The following is a 13,841-nucleotide window of genomic DNA, read 5'->3' as shown; positions in this document are numbered from 1 at the left end:
TAGTACAGAACTGAGAAGGGCCATGATTGTCAATGAAAAGATCGTGCTGAAGGAATGGTGTGCAGTTTATTGATGTATGGAGTGAATATGATGGATAAAAGAACTTATATGTGCTTGACAGACTATTTTAAATGGTTTTGGAATTAGATGTTTGGAGAAAGTTGTTTAGTGAGAGTGTGGTGTGCAGAACCAGGGAAACTAGAGATATTAGGGAGAATGAAATCAAGCAAGTGTCTGGCCACCCCTGTGGTAAACGAGCATGGGTACAATAATGATTATGCAATGCTGAACGGGATTTCACAGGTCCTCAATTTAAATGGGTTGGTAATGATATTACACAACAGTAACTATGGATACAAAGGGACATTGAAATGCATATACACAAATGCAAGAAGTATCAGGAATAAGGGGAGGAGTTTTTGGCATTAGTATTTGGGATAGAATGGCATTAATAACCTCACTGATGCCTATATCATTTTCAGATATAGGCATCAGTGAGACCTATCTCTGAAAATGATAGTTACAGGAATAGAATGTAACTGGTATTGTATGAGTGTGACAATTTAATTCCTGGAACGGCCGCGTAGTTTTGCCCATGTGGTGATTTAGTCGTGGTTATGTTTGTACGTCGTTTAACTAATGCATACATAAACCTCAAGCCGATAGAGCCATTTGCTAGTTGGTTATTGAAAAATAATAATAGAGATCTACATGTAAACTTTGGTGTAAAAATGTGTGATCGAAATTGGAGTAGCATGTTAACATCAAATTTTGTGTGAAAATCGGCAAAACTGCTGTTGAAATGTTGGAGCTGTTGAAAGTGACATATGGTGTGGATGCTCTGAAAAAGTCAAGTCTTTGTGTGGCATAAGAGATTCAAAGGTGGAGAAGATGTGAACAACAAACCCCAGAAGTGGGCAGCCAAAAACAAAAATGACAGATGCAAATGTGAACAGAGTGCGAGATTTGGTATGGTGTGACAGACGATTAAGTGTGCGATTAACGGCTGATAAATTACAAATGAATCGAGAAAGGAGAAAAAGACCCGAATTATTGTCTGACAAATGGATCATCCATCACAACAATGCAGCATGCCATAGTACACTCATTGTGAGTTTCTGGCGAAAAAATCAATTACTGAATTAGGTCATCCTGCTTAATCACCTGACTTAGCTTCCTGTGATTTCTGGCTGTTTCCAAAATTAAAAATTGTGCTAAAAGGACGAAGATTTTCTGATATCACTAATATCCAGCATAACATGATAAAGGAACTTGAGTATTAAAAAAAAAAAAAAAAAAAAAAAAAGAGTTCCAGGCCTGTTTCCAAAAATGGGAACACTGTCTAAACCAGTGTATAAATACAGAAGGGAAACTACTTCGAAGGCGAAAGTAGTCACTAATGTATAGTTCCAAAACTAGTGCATTTTGGGAATTAAATTGTCACACTTCATATTTCCAGGGAGGACAGAAGGAATAGGACTGGAGGTGGGGTATTGCTGATGATAGCTGCAGAATTAAAACCAGTTTGGTTTTATTTGTGGAAAATAGTCCTATTTTCCACTAACACCTATGTATCTGTGTATTTGCCAACATGGCATCTATGTATCAATAGATGCCATGTTGGCAAATCAGCAATGAGTGTAGGCCAAACAATTATTATGGGAGACTATGGGGACATCGAATGGAGGGAGGAAAACAGGCATGGCAAGATAGAAGTGGGATTTATACAGTTGCTAAGGGATAATTACATGAAACAACATGTTATAGAGGGGACAAGGGGTTTGAGAGTGTTGGATATGACAGTAGCATCAGAAGATGCATCAGTAATCAATGTAGACACTCTGCCTCCAATTGTGGAGAGTGACTATGCAATCTTGTTCTGGGAAGTTGCTAAACAGTGGAGTTCTCCGTCAAGAAAGGGTTTATGATCAGCTATAAGGCTGGTGATTATGAAAGACTCGGGAGTCATCTTGGAACAGTGCCATTGCCTGAGAAGCTACAAGGAAAGAATGTCAGTAGTGAATGGCGGCAATGGTCAGAGATTGCTTGTGAGAGTAGTAGTATTATACCATATACCCAAGGTCACGAGGATAAACCAAGTTGGAATTAAGTGGATGAGTAGCGATATAAAGCAAGAGCTGCCAAAATACATTATAGAGGAAATATAAAAAAAAAAACTGATCATCATACTCATGAGCAGTACAGAGTGCAAACAAGAAGGGCGATTAGTATAGTAAGGAAGGTCAAATCAGACTCTGAGAGAGAATTAGCCAAACAGGCCAAAGTAAACCAAAAAGAGATTTTTGTTATGTAGCAATCAAGAGGGAAAATGACTATGGTAGAATTGACTTTAACCATGCTACCGGCCAGGACATATATATACATCCAAGTAAACATGGAAGTGCATATTAAAATTGTAATACCATTGATATTACATTGAAATATATGATGGATACGAAGCGTACAAGGATGCGTATTTGATCCATAATGGCTGGTAAGGTGGTTAAACAATACTCATGGTAGGAAGGTGACTGAACCGAAAGAAATAGTTGAGTTGCTGAGTGATCATTTTGCAAAGGTGTATCATCCAGGTGGTGATTTACAGTTGCTGATGTTAGTGATGCTATCAACATTGAGGTAAATGAACAGGAAGTTTTCAGCATATTAAAAAAATATGAATGTGCACACAGCAATTGGACTGGTTGGCATATCAGCCCATGTACTATGTGAATGTGCAAGAGAATTGTCATTTCCTCTGATGAAGTTGTTCAATCCCTGTCTCATCTCTGGCAGGGTTCTAAGAGAGTGGAAAGAGGGTAAGATTGTACAATTGCATAAAGGTAGCTCCAAGACAGGTAACAAACTACACACCAATTATTATATCAGGAGTGGTTGTTAAAGTATTGGAAAAGTTAGTGAAAGGTAAAATACAACAGTGGGTGGATAGGGATGTAATACTCTATAGTGGGCAGCATGGCTTTGTAAAGGGTAGGTTCTGTCTTAGTAACTTATTCACATTTTATAATAAAGTGACAGCAGAATTGGATAAAGGCAATGGCTACATCATGATTCTGCTTGACTTTGCCAAGATATTTGACAGAATACCACATGGAAAACTATTACAAAAACTGGAGAGAATGGGAATGGATATGAGACTAGTAGTATTGATAGTGGGATGGCTGACGGATGGACACCAGATAGTAGTATATGATGGATAGAGTCTAGAAGAATGATAGTGACTAATGGAGTACCTCATGGTTTGGTACCAGAGCCACTATTCTTTAATTTGTATATCGATGACATAGGGAAAGATTTAAGAGGGGATATTCAGTTTGCTGATGATGCCAAACTCTGGAGAGCAGTAGTTGGAGTGATGTACATAACCTGCAGGATGATTTAGATAAATTGGCACTGTGGGCAAAGGATAATGATCGTCAATTTAATGTTGCAAAATGTAAGGTTATGCACTTCAGGTCGAAAATTGCATATGGTGTATTATATTGATGGTATTGGTTTGCAGGAAATTGATGAGGCTAAGCAGTTGGGGATAATGTTGGACAAAGAGTTCAAGTTCAGAGGGCATATTGCAGAAGTTGGTAAAATAACCCAACGAATTACATAGATTTTGATAAACATGCTAATAAGTAAAGATAAGGAAGTTATTATTCCCTCTTTATAAGGCTATGATTCAGCCACATCTTGACTACTGCACACAGATTTGGTTGCCTGGGTTTCTTAGTGACCAGGTGGTCGAAAAGATTCAGAGACGAGTGACCAAGATGGTGACAGGTCTTTGGAATACTCCCTATGAGGATAGGTTTAAGGTTTGTGGGTTACAAAGTTTAGTTGATAGGTGGAAAGGAGGGACATGATAGAAACTTTTAAGATATTAAAGGGGTTTTATAAAATTGATGCAAGTGAAATTTTTCAATATATGACAAACAGAGAACTAGGGCCATCTCTGGAAGTTGTATAAGAGCATGGTTAGTAGGGGGTGTGGACCAGATTTTTTGCATGGAGAGTGGTGAGTGAGTGGAATGGATTGCCAGAATTGTTGAGTTCCTGACAGTGAATGGATTCCAGGAGAGGTATGATATGACTCGTGTGTATGATGGTTGGTTTGTGTTTGCTGTGATGAGTCTCTGGACTCCATAGAGATGCCATAAATAATAATTATAACTAGAGGAAGTACCTTAATTACTGAGTGTTTGTCATCCAGGCAGTGGTAATGTGATAGCAAGTGAGAAACTGATGCAAGAATAGGTATTGGATGAACTGGAAATGCCTAGAATATTAAGAAATCTTATTGTAAATACAACATTTACAATGAGATTAGATGCAATATTGGTTTGTGTATTATGAGAAAGTGCAGAGAATTAGCATTCTTCTGAATGTGCTGTTTAAGTCTTGGACCTGGCAGAGATCCAGTGAAGTGGGAGGGCGAGATTGTTTCTTTAAATAAGGAGGCGTCACAAGTGTCTGTAAGTTATAGACCTTTCAGTAGTGGTGGTGGTTGAGGTTTTGTATATTTAAGGTCAGGAATGAGCAGATAATCAATGACAATATTAAGGTGGGCAGCATGCAATTTTTCATATGTTCAATGTTTAAAAATGTACAATTTTTGTTTTCAGAATTTTTAAATTAGTCAATATGACTACTATAAAAACTAATTATGTGATAAATCATGCTCATCACTTATTTTATTTAGTAATTTCTCCAATGTTTCCACTGCATTTACTTTTAGTCTGCACTGTATAGGTGAACTGATGCAGATGTCTGCAAATTGGAGGGATTTGTTTAGAATCTGTACTGCTTAGACAGTAGTCATGCTTGAACTCAAGCAAACAGTGATGGATTTTTTGTAGCTGCATGAATTTAAGCACATTAATTTAGGATTTGTGGCTTGTGACTTTCACTATTATTAGCACATGCTGCTGCACATATCGAGACTGGAAACTTGTGTACAAAATGTTTTTCATGCACACATGGGCCAGCAAAAATTAGTGGAAATATTGGTAGTATGGCTTCGTGAAAGGATAGGTCTTGCCTTTAGCAACCTGCTCACTTTCTATAATAAAAGTGACAGCTGCATAAAGGAGATGGATAAACAATAATATTGCTGGACTTTTAAGTGGTATTTGAAAATATATTACATGGAAATTAATTATGTAAATTGAACCAGTGGGAATGAATATGAAACTGGTGACAGGGATGGCTGAGAGAAAATATTAATGGAGTGGCATCAAAAAAAGAGGCAAGTGACTGGTGGCTTGTATCATAGTTCTGATTGGTGCATGGCTGTATAATTTGTACATTAGTGATGTAAGGAAAGATCTGAGAATATCCAGTTGGATGTGGTAGTGCAAAACTATTGTTAATAAAGGTGATGTGTGTGTATCATATAAGATGATTTAGATAAGACTGACATTATGGACAAAGGATCATGGTTATGAGTTCAGTGTAGCAAAGTATGAGGTTATGGACCTCAGCTGAAACTATATTGATGAACTTGTACAGCAAGAAATTAAGGCTAAAGATTTTAGGATGATGTTGGACAGGAAACTGAAATTCAAGGACACTTTGCAAAAGTGTGTAAAATAGAACAAAGGAACATCTGGTTGTTGATAAACACACTGAAGTAAATTATCCCTTTTAATAAGGCTTTGATGTGATCTGGACTCCTTTCTCAGACTTGGTAGCCTACATTTTTGGGATGAGGAAGTGGTGAAGGATCTAGAGGCAGCTGACCAAGATGGTGTTAGCTCTGTGGAATGCTTTCTATGATAGATTTAAAGTTTATGAATTACAAATATTGGTTGAGATGCAGAAGAGAGGTGATATGGTAGAAGTTGCTGAAAGGATTTTATACAATAAGTACAGAATAAATTTGGTACGTGGTTTGAGGGGAAAGAATAAAGGATCGTTCCTAGAAGTTGAGTAAAAGTGTGGTTATCAGATTGTTTGAGGTTGTTGTGAATGCATTGCTAATGAATAAGCTTAAGAAGAGGTATGGTGTGGTTAGTGTAGACCAGGGGTCGCCAAACTTCTTTGACCGTCAACCCCTTCAAGAGTTTCTTGACTTTTTATCGACCCCACCTCTATTTTACTATTACGTAATTATAATAGGACAAGCAAAAAAAAAAAAAGATGCTTATGTGAGTTTTTAGATTGTTTATTTTATAGTTACAGTGTTTACTGTATCTATAATATAGTACTGTATATATATATTATTATATTGGCTTACATGCAGACAATATTCATTAGAATATTGTCTGCATTTTTTTTGGAATCTGAAGCTGCGATTGTGGTTACTGGGGTTGTAACAAAATAATTACAATTGAAGTCAGTAAGCAAAAGTAATAAGTCTAGATAATATACCTACTCACGTATTTCTATAGGATGTACAAAACTACCAGCCCTGCTCAAGTCTTCAACATAGAGAAATTTAGTTCGTGAATGAATAACAATTGAATTATAATATTTATGTTGATGAATTTTAGAACATTAACGCTCACTTGTATGTCGATGTGCAAAAATGAGACCGGGATCAAATATGTGTAAGTATAAGTAAATAAGCAACAGCACACGTGTTGCAATCTCACTCCCCCTGCGCTGGCCGGGAAGGAACCACAGACATCCGTTTATTGGTAAATACGTCATTTTGGCCTACTTGATTGGTCTCCGTAACTATTTTCATGACCTTGCTCTATCTTACAGGTCCTATTCATGTCACTGTTCCCACGATTCACTCTTAATTGCATTGTCATTCAGGATGGAGGTAATCCAAGTTAACCAATTAAATATTACCTGTACAATGATGTCTTATATTTTTCTATCGACCCCCTAACGATGTTATATCGACCGCTTTGGTGACCACTGGTGTAACCCATCCAAGATGAGTTGATTCCATGGAGATGACCAGTTAAAAAATAAGAGGTTGTCTAAGCTTAACTGCTCTCTGCTGAACAGCACAAATTTTTAGAAGTTTTTGGTGTCTCACCTATGAATATCCAATCTTAAGTCTACTCCTGAAATTTGTGCTCTAGGTTTTCAGTTTAGTAGTGTTTTTTTTTTTAAAATAGCTTTAAAAACATTTTTGACAGATGTATACTTAATTTGCATTCACTAAATGTTTCATGTTTTTTGTATGAAATTCAAAAATTTTAAGAGAATTTTTTTCTTTAAAGGTTAATAAATATTCTTCTTCCTGGGGCAGTGGAAAAAGTGAATATGATGAAGGCTCCATTTAAACAGGTAATTATTTGTAAAGTGCAGCATTGAAATATCCTTCAATTTTAGAAATAGCAAATTGTTGGAGACTTGTAGTCTGTGGTGAGAAGCAGCTCATTAAACACTATTTCAAAAACCAACATAATTTCACTTCCCTACATAGAAGAGGTGAAAGTTTTATACTTGATTGGTTAGCATATCCACTCTTCAACCAACAGAGAGCAAGTTTGAATCCTGTCATGGGCATGGCTGTGATTGTCTTTTGGTTGAAAACCACTGCCCTACTTCTTTGTAGACCTGAAGTAGCTTGAACTGAATTAAAAAAAAAATAATAATAATAATAATAATCTTGGCGAATCCACAGTAATGTACTTTGTTTACATCCCTTTGTGGGATGGGAGTCATGTGATGGCTGAACTGATAACTTGTGTTTTATAAAATGTACTATGGCTACTACATAATGTGACTTTATAGGATCATGACTGCTAGTTGAACAAGAAAAAGAATAGTTTGGACAAGCAGCAAAAATGCCATCATGAAGTGATATTTACCATCTAATCAGAACAATAATGATTTTTTTTAAATTTTAAATTGCATCAGACCTCTCAGATTGATTATTTGTTCTGATATAAGCTATAAAAGTTTCTACAATAGATTCATACATAGTCAACCTTGCTCATGATATTACTATTATTACGGGCAACTCCAGGGAGTCATTAGACTCATCAAGGGAGGCCCCAAATCATATTCATCACAACTATTCAACATTCATACAGTATCTATCATACCTCGCCTTAAACTCATTCACTGTCACAGCATCCACCACAGACTCAGGGAGCGCATTCCACTCATTCACTACTCTAAAAGTAAAGAACCCAGCTCTAACACCTTTACTAATCACACTTTTGACCAGTTTCCATGGATGTCCCCTAGTCCTCCCACAACCAGCCCTGTTCTCAAAAATATCTTCTGAATTAATTTTATAGAAACCCTTCAGTAATTTGAATGTCTCAATCATATCTCCCCTCCTCCGCCTATCAACCAATTTTTGCAACCCACAAATCCTCAACCTGTTCTCATACGGTTCATTCCACAGACCTGCTATCATCTTGGTCACTCGCCTCTGGATCCTCTCCACATCCTCCCCATCAAGAAGAAACCTAGGTGACCAAATCTGAGCACAGTAGTCTAGATGGGGTATTATCAAGGCTCGATAGAGAGGAACAATAACCTGCTTGTCTCTGCTTGTCAACGTATTCTTCAGCAACCAAGTGATTTGATGAGCTGTTTTGGTCACTTTTGCAATGTGTCCCCTAAATTTCAATTCCTTATCCACCAACACTCCTAAATCTCGTGCCTCATCAATTTCCTGGAGCACAGTTCCACCAATGCAGTAAACTGCCGCCAATCTTTTTACCCCAAAATGCATAACCTTACATTTTGCCACATTAAATTGACATCCATTCTCCTTAGCCCAGACCTCCAATCTATCCAAATCATCCTGCAAAATTTTGACGTCATCTGCATTCACTATTGTCCTACCCAACTTCGCATCATCTGCAAACAAATGAACTGTTCCTCTCAGATCCTTTCCTATATCATTAATGAACAAATTAAACAGCAGTGGTCCAAGAACAGATCCTTGTGGCACACCACTAGTCACAGGCCGTCTTGTGGACTCTACTCCTGAGTAAACCACTCTCTGATATCTCTCCATCAACCACCCTCCTATCCATCTCACCAACCCTATGTCCATTCCCATATGCTGCAATTTACTGATTAGAATTCCATGTGGTATCCTGTCAAAGGCCTTAGCAAGGTCCAGTAGAATCACTGTAAACCCTTATCTAGTTCAGCCGTCACTGTGTTATAATACGTGAGCAAGTTACTGAGGCATGACCTACCCTTCACAAAACCATGCTGTCCCCGATACAGTATCCCATTTTCTTCTATCCAATCTTGTATTTTCCTCTTGACTATTTTCTCTAAGACCTTGATAATGATTCCTGTTATGCTGATTGGCCGGTAATTTTCAACAGCAGCCTTGGAACCACCTTTGTGCAGCAGAACTATTTTCCCCTCTTTCCTGCCCCCTTGGGACTGACGACCCGAGGCTCAAATTAAACAAAATTGTCAAGGGCACTGACAGTTCTTTAGCCGCTTCACGTACTGACATTGAGGTTCTGTAATAGACTAGTTACCTCTACTTCATTCATCACAATTCCAGTATAAGCTGTTGGTTCTTCCATTCCTGCAAAGTCACCACCTGGATGATATACTCTTGCAAAGTGCTCGCTCAGTAATTCCACAATATCGACTGATTCGGTTACCTCCCTACCCTCAGCATTTTTTAAGATCATTCTACCATGAGCATTTTTCCTTTTACTTGCAACATATTGAAAAAACTGTTTGGGATTCTCTTTAGCCTGCATGGCCAATTTTCTTTCGTAATCTGCTTTTGCTTTTCTTACCACCCTTGTTACCATCCTGGCCTGAGCTTTATACTGTTCCTGCACCTGATGGTCACCTTTCTCCTTAAATTCCATCCACAATTGTTTCTTTTTTTGCAGCTCAAGCTTAATAGTGTTATTCATCCATTTAACCCCTACTTGATTTATTATTCGGACTCTTGGTATACAGTCAACCATTGCCTCCTGCAAACAGTTCTTAACCACCTCCCATGCACTATCAACATCCAGCCCTTGCAGTTTTACATGCCATGGCACTGAGCAAAGCACACGCCTAAGCTTGTCATACTTACCAGCCCGGTAATTCCACATGTACCCTGTCTTAATTGTAAATTCCACTCCTTTATATATGTACCGTTTGCAAGGAAATCCTTCATTTGGGTGCTGTGTGAAAATTAATCTGTTATTTTCCTGTTTGCATTTGTTATAACAGTTGATTCACTAACAAACTGTTAGTCTCAATTATACCATAGGCACAAAGTCTTAGAGACTTTGTGGCCGATTTATTTAAGAGGATAAGATATTCAGTACATAAGATCTACATAAAGTGAGAAACTAAGTATTTCCAGTTTGAATATAGTCTTATCACTTTTGTGAATAATGTCCAAAAAATCATAAATAACAAATGGCATTAGTGGACAACTCTACCTTATATTGACCTGGAGTTTAAATTTAAATGTTGCTCTGTATAAGGTTTCTTTTACACCATACAAATTGGATGTTTGAACATTTTCTTTACAGCTTATCTTTTTGATATCAAGAATGCATATATAGAAATTATTTTTCTATAATCCCATGATTTCTAAGTTGTTTGCTGTAAGAAAAAAAAAAAAAATAGTCTTAATGAGCCCTGTGTAACCTAAATCCAGTTTGTAAGTTTTTTTTTTTCCACTTAGACTATAAATTATATATTTAGTTTAACCCTTTATCCAAGTGTAAGCAAACAAAGTTTACAACTGAAGTATTTTCAAGACTGGGGCGACTCGTGGTAAAGGTGGATCAAACTTCACCTTATTAGCACACCTTATTAATAAATTACTCTGGATTAGAGAATGATGTTGGAATTTTTTTTCCACTTGGTTAGACTATAAATTATATATTTAATTTAATCCTTTATCCAAGTGTAAGAAAACAAAGTTTGCATCTTCAGGACTGGATTGTATGTGTAGCATTATACATCTCCGCAAGGAGATGTGCTTTGCATTATGGGATATTAAGGCAAGTGATGTGATGCTTGATCCATCTTTACCACGAGTTGCCTCAGTCCTGAAGATACTTCAGGTGCAAACTTTGTTTTCTTACACTTGGATAAAGGATTAAACTAAATATATAATTTATAGTCTAATCAAGTGGGAAAAAAACTTCCAACATCATTCTCTAATCCAGAGTAATTTATTAATAAGGTGCGACACTTTTTGGCAACTCGTATAGGTAAATATGACTTCCCAAATAACAAATGTCCCATCAAATTATATTTCTTTTCAGATTATAGACATCAAGCTGAAATCAAGGCATTTGTTTCGACCTTGGTATCACCTCTGGGTCTGGCTCCCACTGAAGAGACCTCAATGAAGGTTGAAACCGATCTAGGTAGTGACCCTTCCCCTAATGCATAGCATTATACATGTCTGCAAGGAGATGTGCTTTGCATTATGGGATACTAAGGCAAGTGATGTGGATGTGAATCTTGATCCACCTTTACCACAAGTTGCCCCAGTCCTGAAGATACTTCAGGTGCAAACTTTGTTTGCTTACACTTGGATAAAGGATTAAACTATATATATATATATATATATATATATATATATAATTTCTAAATCCAGTTTGTTTGCCAGTTTCATCTCGAGTAACTTTTCTTACATTTATTTCAAATATGTTCCTATAGTTCTTTCTCAGAATCAGTAGGGATGGTTATAAATTGGTACGAGTGCTCCACTTCCTATAATCTGGGAACCAAAACTTCTGAATTTTGGAACAAGTTTTGTAATAGTAATCTTATGAAGTGGGGGGGGGGGGTCTGGAAAGTTCTGATAAGCACCTAGAACAAAAATGACCAGAAAGAACATATCTTAAAACCCTTTTAACTCTTTCAGCTACCATTAGGCTCAGTTTGAGGTCCTATGGTGCACACTGATTGTATAAATCTGATACTATAGGTGTTTTAATAGTTTAACTGAAGCATGTGCTGCAGTCTGACCAAAACAGGACATGCTGCATGAACAGGAGGTGCAAAAGAATGACAAAAATTACTTTCGTTATAGTGAACTTGAATTCATATTGGTGATTGCTGTTTCCTGTATCATCAACATTTTTCCTTTTCTGCTTAAAGAAGCTGTTTATAGCTAGTAAGATAATTATTTGAATTTATATATAAGCATAAATTTTACTAATAAGTTTATTGATAAATATTTATTGAAATACTAATATAATGATGTAATACAACATTTTATAGTAGTTGATTCTCACCATAGCAAACAGTTAGTGCATTACTCACTATAAGAACCTACTGAAAAACTCCTGGCCATTGTGGTATAACATCAGTGCTCTTATGAAGAAAATTCACTATTGTCAGTATTCTTCCGTAATAATTATTTTTTTGGTCATTATGAATTAGAGAATAAACACCAATTTGTCTTGTCAAGTGTGGATTGGCAAGTGGGTTAAGCCATGCCTTTAGAGTTAGCTGGAAATAGCATGGTTAATGCCATGATAACTTTAAGTTTGGTTAAAGGAAATATATGTAAACTTCATTCACTGATACCAGAGAAATGGCTTTATGATTATGCTCTAATTCTGAAATCTCTAAAAATTTGTTATGTGACACATTTTGCAGCTGCTCATTTTGTCGGTTTTTAATCCTGCAGACCTAATTACTCTGATTATACATATAATATACTTCTGATTGAATAATCTCTCCTCCAAGGCAAAAAAAAAAGTTAAGAGGTCAAGATGTCCACGACCATTTGCTGCCACACTCACTTCAAAGTATTTGGTGCAAGTTATGCAGTATGTTTTATAGTGGGTTAAAATTCTGATATACCTTTTGAAATGCTCTTTACTATTTGAATGTACAAATAATAATTTATATATTTCTCTTAAAGAAGTATTACAACTTTTATATTTTATTTCCATATAGTTTTTTTTTGTACAGAATATTCTTTGATATTGAAATTGCTGTCATAGATAGTATTAATAATCTTTGTACCATATTTTATGCATATTGCACAATGTTTTGCTGGGAATGAATAGCTAAGTATTATTACAATAAAGAGCCAAAAGGCTTTTATTTATTTTTTTATTTTTTCGGTGACATAAATTATTTAATTGAAGGGATAATAAATCCTTCATTATTTGAAAGCCGAATAAGAAACTCGAAGATTGAAATCTAAGAGTTTCATGCCGAAGAACATCCAGCAAGTCCAACCGTAAGTCAATGCCTGGTGGTACAACACTAGGGCAACTCGGAGCAAAGGTGGAGCAAGCTTCGATCACTGTCCTTAATATTTTCTCATAATGTAAAATGCAGCTCCTAGGAGATGCATTCTTATAGTAAAGTATGTAAGCTCTGTTCACTAAAACCTTGGTATTATCCAGGTCTACCTATTCACTGATGAGACCTCAACAAAGGTCGAAACTGGTCTGGGTAGTGACCTTCTCTCATAATGTAAAACAGTAATGCATCTCCGAAGGTGAGTTAGCTGATCTCGTTCGGAGGTAGCAGGGTTTTTTCTCCCGGAAACTCGTTTTCATCCTGCATACAGACAAATCGGCCCTTCAGAACACATGCAATTTACAGACATAGAATACCAGTTGTGGTGGTGGAGGTGGCGTTGATGGAAACGATTCATAGTAGAGGTTCGGTGTAGTGGTTGAGACAGTTGTAGGTATCCTCCCGTGATGAGTCTTCGGACTCCTTGGAGGTATTAGAAATAATAATCTCCTAGGAGCTGCATTTTACATTATGAGAAAATATTAAGGACAGTGATCGAAACTTGCTCCACCTTTGCTCCAAGTTGCCCTAGTGTTGTACCACCAGATTGACTTGCGCTTGGACTTGCTGGACGTTCTTCGGCATGAAACTCTTAGATTTCGATCTTTGTATTTCTTATTCGACTTTGAAATAATGAGGGATTTATTATCCCC

At 36.7% G+C, this 13,841-nt stretch overlaps 1 protein-coding gene across 1 annotated transcript in view; it reads left to right on the top strand.

Moving 5' to 3' along the window:
* The window catches only part of LOC150096693 (calponin-3-like), a 78,043-nt gene that overhangs the window by 51,037 nt on the left and 13,165 nt on the right, over window positions 1–13,841 (top strand). Inside the window, exon 3 of the mRNA XM_090407956.1 lies at window positions 7,188–7,254. Within this exon, the coding sequence (XP_090264082.1) occupies window positions 7,188–7,254 (67 nt within the window). The remainder of the gene's footprint in view (window positions 1–7,187; window positions 7,255–13,841) is intronic.

Source organism: Typopeltis vanoorti, chromosome 18 (genome assembly GCF_054136105.1).
Source record: "Typopeltis vanoorti isolate ZY-2024b chromosome 18, IOZ_Tvanoo_1.0, whole genome shotgun sequence".
Lineage (NCBI taxonomy): Eukaryota > Metazoa > Arthropoda > Arachnida > Uropygi > Thelyphonidae > Typopeltis > Typopeltis vanoorti.
The sequence above is the reverse complement of the archived record's forward strand: the minus strand, read 5'-3'. Positions and strand labels throughout refer to the sequence as shown.